The sequence below is a fragment of the Leopardus geoffroyi genome, chromosome D3 (assembly GCF_018350155.1).
Source record: "Leopardus geoffroyi isolate Oge1 chromosome D3, O.geoffroyi_Oge1_pat1.0, whole genome shotgun sequence".
Taxonomy (NCBI): Eukaryota; Metazoa; Chordata; class Mammalia; order Carnivora; family Felidae; genus Leopardus; species Leopardus geoffroyi.
Genome location: NC_059339.1, coordinates 29,551,122 through 29,557,121, shown reverse-complemented (window position 1 = coordinate 29,557,121; position 6,000 = coordinate 29,551,122). Strand labels below are relative to the sequence as shown.

Genomic DNA, 6,000 nt, shown 5'->3' with positions numbered 1-6,000 from the left:
CAGCCTTGCCCTCTGGCTCCCCGCACAGAACGTAGGCAGAACCAGGCCCCACTTTCAAGCATGGGGCGCTGGGTGGTGAGAGACACTTTCCACCAAAGCGCCGAAGGCCCTCTATGGCCAAACCCTCCCTGGTGGGCTCTGCTCCCAGCAACCCTCCAGATGTTCGGTAGCGCCCCAGGGCCCAGCTGATTTGAGGGCAGTGGCAACGGCTCCAACATCCCTGGGAGAGCCAGTTGGGTGCCCCGTCCCTCCCTCCTGCTATCCATTCCTCAGCCCCAGTGCGTTTCGCGCGGGCCCGCTGAACACCGCCGGCCCTGGCCACCCCACGCCTGCCCGCGCAGCCGGGTCTGCTCCAAGCACTTGGCGCGGCGTCGCGGGGCTGAGCGCTCTCCCATCACCCCCCGCGCCTCACCGCCGCGCTGGCAGGGCCTGAGAGCGCCTGCGCAGCTATGGGCCTCAAGGCTCACAGCGCAGGCGCAGCCCTACAGGGAGACTAGTGTGGGACGCGCCCGGTACCGGCGCGGGGACGTATGGGGCGGCCACGCGCACGCTGGGGGCGTGGCTGCGCAAAGTGGTTAGGCTTGGAACTTAGCCCCTGCTGGAGCGGGTGTCGCAGACTTTGGACGGAGGGTCAGTGGGGCGGCGGGAACCCGAGTGCCCGGCGGGGGCCCCGCCCCTCCGTCCTTCCCAACTTCCTGTCAGCGGAGAGGCGCTCGGAGCCCTCGGACTGGGTCCCTGTTGCCCTTCGGAAAGGCGGGCCTCAGTTTCTCGGTCCGCGCCATGGGCGGGGGAGAGCCTGGAGTCATTTTCTGGTGGTTCCAGCTGTGTTCGAAGGTGTCCCCCGCGCCCTTTCTCACCTCACGGCGGCCGATCTTGTTCTGCGCTTTCTAGGTGGCACTTGGGAGTCTCGCCCTGGGAGGGAGACGGGTCCGTAGTCTCCGGTCGCAGATCCGTGGACCCTCTTCGCAGACGCCTCGTGGAGCCTCAGGTCGGTCGGCTTCTTTTTGCAATGGGACTTGTGAGCTCATATCCCCGCGGTTTCCTGCATGGCGTTTAAGAAGGGGGTGGTGCAGTGGTCTGCCCTCCACTTGCTGCGAAGCTTTGGGCAAGTTGTTCTACCCCCCGGGGTCCCTGGTCTCCTAGGAGCCGAGAACGCTCCAGCGTTGTAGGTGCTGGCTTTTGGCTTTGCAGAGGCAAATGCGTGTGCGTCCCGGTACCTGTTCCTTGAGTAAAGCGCTGTGCAGTCCAGAAGGGCCCAAATTCCTCAGTGTTAGGGTGGGGAGAGAAGGAAGAGGGGTCAACAAACTAATAGCTGTGGGAGGGCTAAGGTTCTCAAAAGTGTTAAGAGACCCAAGCTTAAGAAGGTTCACGGCCAAGCAGGGCTGGCTGGTTGGCGCAGGGGAGCCTTCACCCTGATGCTACAGGGGTACACAGACATGCTGATGAGCAGGCAGGGGACAGCTAGGGTTCTGACCGGGGGTAGGAGTTTGGGACTATGAGGAAGCCAGGGCAGAGACTTGGGTAGTGCACTGTGTATTGGGCATGGGATGTGGTTTTTGTGCGCAGCCTGGCACTTAACCTTAGATTGGTGGCAGGAGCTTGGAGTGTGGTTCGTGGTCACTGGCGTTCATCGTCATTGGTTTTCAGAGCTTGATGAGGAACTGGACTGGAGTCCCGAGTGGATTGCATTTGTGTGCTGCCACTTGAGCCACTGCTGCTGGCAGGCTCTGTTATATTGTTTTTCTCTGTTAGGATGGGAAGGCTTTCAGGTGGAAGAATCATCCCCCAGAGTGGGGGCCATACCTGAGAGGTTCCTGCATGCTTAGGTGGCAGAAGTAGGTGCTGGTGGCCCTAGCAGCTTCAGATGCTGCAGGCCACCCTGGGAGGTGCTCAGCAGAAAGATCAGCAGAGCTGTGTCTCCCTGGAGGAACTCACTCTGATGGGGGCAGGGGTAGATAAACACATAGGCAACTGTGCACAAAGGTGTGTGCAGACCGTGGTGCCCCTGGATGTGAGCAGATGGAACATTGGGATATGTGTGGAGGGGTTGCAGAGTGTGTTCTGTGGCAGCTGTGAGTGGACCTCCCTTTGCAGAGATACTTGGGAAGTGGCCACTGTCAGGTTAGGCAGTGGGAGAGCCCTGAGAGAGGGCTGTTGGCATTGGAAGGGAACTGTACTTGGTGATGGTTGCAGCCTCCTTTCCCACTTCGGGGCTCTTTGGACTGCTCAGGGTTGATGACCACTGCCCTCCAGGCCCTTTACTGGAGTGACTTTGAGGTGGTGAAAGAAGACACAGCGAGTGAGATTAAACTTGAGGGATTGGATCCTGTGCTGTTGACAAGGATGAGGACAGGGAGGTGGTGTTCAGGATGAGGGTGGTGTTGTCAGCACGCTGGACTCTGAGTGGTGAGGTAAGTCTGGAAAGCATGGGTGGAGAGGCTGGTGGGCACCAGAGAATAGTGGGACCCCAGGCTTCTGTCTGGCATGCAGGTAGCCCCTTCCAAGCTCCTAGTGCTTTGATGTAAAAGAATCTTGTGACCTGGTCTGCTTACTTAACGCTCACAGTGTTTGGGGTGACTGGGGGCTCCTTCTCAGTGGATTGAAACGTAGTTCATAACCAGCATGGTGATGTGTGGTGGTTAATCATATGGTCTTTAGAGCCAGGTTCACCTGCCTCGGTCACTTACTGATTGGTGAGTGGCTTCACTCACCACTTTGCCTCTGGTACGATAAGAGTATCAGCCTCATCAAGGGGTCAGTGTTTGCCATAGATAGAGCACTCAGTTAAAGGTTGCTTTTGTTGTTCTTCTGAAAATCCCTGACAGCCAGCCAGGCTGTCCAAGGAAGCCCAGGGGCTTCTGATCTGGCCCCTTTTCCTTCTCCTGGGACTGATAGCATCTGCCATCACACCTTGCCCATGAAACATCACAGGTGGCATTTGCCCACCTTCTCAGGCCTCTCAGGCCTGCCTCTTGGGCCCTCCTTCCAGTCACAGCTCCTAGTGGGGTACCTGGGGTTTGCCTGCGTATTGCCTCCTTTTGCTGCACGGTGGAGATGGTTGGGCCTAGTTCCCGCTCTTCCCCACCTTGTTTTTGGACAGGATTGCCTTGGATGGTGGCCTGCATCTGACTGTCCCATCAGCTCTTCTCAGCTCTCCTGAGGCCACAGCTGTCAGCTCCTCTGACCCTCAGCACTTGTCTGGAACATCTGGGTTTGCCAGACACCTCTTCAGCCCATCTCTGTCCTGCTGTGTCCTGCCCACCCTCCCCACTGCACCATCTCTTCCTTTCTTCCCCCTTCCTCTTCTAGTTGGTGTGGCAGCTCCCCTCTGCTCCCAGCATGCCCTGTTGCTGGCGCCATAGGCACGGCCCTTGCAATCCCATCCCAGCAGCAGCCAGTTATGCCAACACACACCCTTGGCAGCAGATGGACCAGGTCTCTCTTGGGGTCACATATGCCCCTCTAGTGAATCCCTGGATTGAGCGGCCCTGCTGTGGGGACCCCGTATGCGTGCATACGACCATGGAGCAGAAGAGCACAGCCAGCAGTGCTCCTGGTGGTAAGCCCACAGAAAGGGGACCCCTGGCTCTGTGCATGCCCAGCCCATGGCCCCTCAGCGTGGACTTCTACTAGGTGCCAAGCTTGGACCCAGGCACCTTTGATGACTCCCCATGGCTTGTGGACCGATTTTGGGCTCAGTTGGGTGATTACATGTCGTTTTGCTTTGAGAACTGTCAGGACAACCTCAGTCACATCTGTGAGATCCTTGGGCACCCGACCGGCCAAGCCCGGGCATGAGCACCCCCCCCACCTCGTCGGGGACCTGCCCCTTCCTGACGATTATGAGCCCTTCTGCCAGGATCTCGAGGATGTCATTCAAGACCTGAACAGTTTTGCTGAGTACCATGCTGCAGCGCCTTGCCCCCTGGCCCCTGCCTCAAGCCAGTCACCAGTGGCCCCGCAGCTGCCTGTGGTGAGGCAGTACTTAGCTAGGTATTCGGAGGTCCTGGCATTCAACGTGGGTGCTGTCCCAGTTGCTGTGGCCACCTTTGCTGTTTATACTTCCAACTCTACATCCAGAAATGGTCTCCCTGAGTAGCAGCTGGCCAAGGAGAGCAGCCTTGGGTCTGTGGAGTCCCTCACCTTGTCTAGTTCCGCATGCAGGGCTGATGCTGATCCTGTGAGGCCAGCCTCATCCCAGCCAGGGTAGGCGGTCCCCACACCTGTCCCTGCACTTTCAGGATCTCTAGCCCGCCTACCCAGAAACCAGATCCAGTTCTGCCAGGGTCCAGAAACCCAGAAGACAAAGGAGGAAGTTTCTAAGACAGAGGGAGACCAGAAGGCATCCTTAAGTACCCCTCAGCAGGTTGCAGACACCCCAGAGACCCCAAGAGAGCTAGCAGTTTCTCTTGCTCCCTACCCCACAGCCCTGGATTCTGAACACAGTCCAGGCAGATTCAGTAGTGCCCCTTGTGATGAAGTGGCCTGCGTAGCTGAAAAGCCCCACAGTGCCCCAGCAGGACAGAGTGGCATTGCCAGATGACTGTAGCCATAGTGTGCCAGGTATTGCCTTATCCACTTGCTTTATTGCTGGGCCACTTGTTTTATTGCTTTATTGGAGGTGCACCTGTTTGGGCTCTGCCCTGTATGAACACAGACAGCCCCCTTGTCCTCACCACCCCACATCCTCTTATAGCAGAATATTGGGCTCTACCATGTGCTCCTCATTCTCTGACTTCTCCAGTCACCCAGAGGCTGCCTCCCTGTGCATTGCCAGCTGCATTGCCATTAGTTGGACAGAGTTCCATACAGCAGTCCCCATTCAGATATCTGTATGTCTTCATAACCACCCCCTCCCCAGATCCCTCATTCAGTGTTGGCTAGACTGGACTGGGTCTGCCATGCCAGCCCTGTTTAGATCTGTCCCTGGATGGTATCTGTACTTAGGCCCCCTTCCCCATCTTGGCTCTCTGTGACCTTTGTCCTCTGGGCTAGAATTTAAGGAAGGCTGCATGGAGGAAGTGGCCACTTTGATCATTTAGTACTAGTGGGATGGCAGAGAAAGATGCTTCCCTTTGGGTATACCAGCAGCCTGGGACAGCTAGGGAGATGGGATACAAGCCTCCTTGCCAGTCTTAACTAAGTTCCAAGCATTTCCCCCTTCTGTATATTAACATTGTAGTTAACACCCGGTGTTTTCAGAAGTTGGCATGAATTTCTGTGTCTCAGTGCCTTTGCCCATTGTTGCCTTCCCACTTTCTGCTATTCAGCATTCCCTGCCTCCCTGCCCACTGTTGGGCATTGCTGACTCAACACTTAAACCATAACACTATAAATGACTTGTATCTTTGGGTAGATTGTGAGCCTCTAGGGCAGGAGCTCCATCCTAATCAGCTTTGTGTCCCTGGTACACAACTGGTGCTCATTAAACATGTTAAATCCATGGCTGATCCTGTGGTGTGGTGGTAGCTGATGAGCAGAGCCCTTATTTTGTTGGCAGAAGCACTGTTGTCTTCTGTTGAGAACAGGCTAGGCCCTAGCCATGAGCACTCTAGGTTCAGTGTTGCAGGTTTCTGGTGGGTGGGGCTTTGAAAATCGAAGGATCTGGTTGAAGGAAGGAGTTGGGATGAATAGGTGGGAATGGGAGTCTTGGCAGGTGGAATGTGGCCTTGAAAACTGACTTCCTAGAGCTGGAGTGAAGGAGCAGGAAGCAGACCAGAGCTGTGAGGCCAAGGGGCCAGAGGATTGGAATGAAGAAAGATCCGTTCTGCACAGGATGGGTTTTCTAATAATGAGAACTGAGCTCAGAAGCTCCCTCAAGCCAAGTTTAACACAGGATGGGTACAGTGCACCTACTCTGATGAACAATTAGGCAAGAGTGTCAAGCCCCTTTAGTTTTACAGCTGGAAACAACACTTTTCCAGGAAAGTGGGAAGAACAAATAAAGTGGAAGCATGAACTGCTACTAAAACTATTTTAGAGAAAAAACAGTAGTAAGCA

At 56.0% G+C, this 6,000-nt stretch overlaps 2 protein-coding genes across 3 annotated transcripts in view; both read left to right on the top strand.

Moving 5' to 3' along the window:
- Positions 1–891: 891 nt before the first annotated feature.
- On the top strand, positions 892–5,443 carry RTL10 (retrotransposon Gag like 10). Its single transcript, XM_045459364.1, is given in 5 exon segments — positions 892–988; positions 3,101–3,801; positions 3,803–4,244; positions 4,247–4,283; positions 4,285–5,443. Coding segments are annotated over 4 exon segments (1,200 nt in total). The 5' UTR covers positions 892–988; positions 3,101–3,339; the 3' UTR covers positions 4,544–5,443.
- Positions 898–6,000, top strand: part of GNB1L (G protein subunit beta 1 like) — a 68,749-nt gene continuing 63,646 nt past the window's right edge. The window contains exon 1 of one of the 2 annotated variants that reach the window (XM_045459365.1): positions 898–988. The gene's annotated coding sequence lies outside the window, so the exon portion shown is untranslated. Of the gene's footprint in view, positions 989–3,462; positions 3,560–6,000 lie in introns of those variants that run through there. The other variant, XM_045459366.1, reaches the window with a different exon arrangement.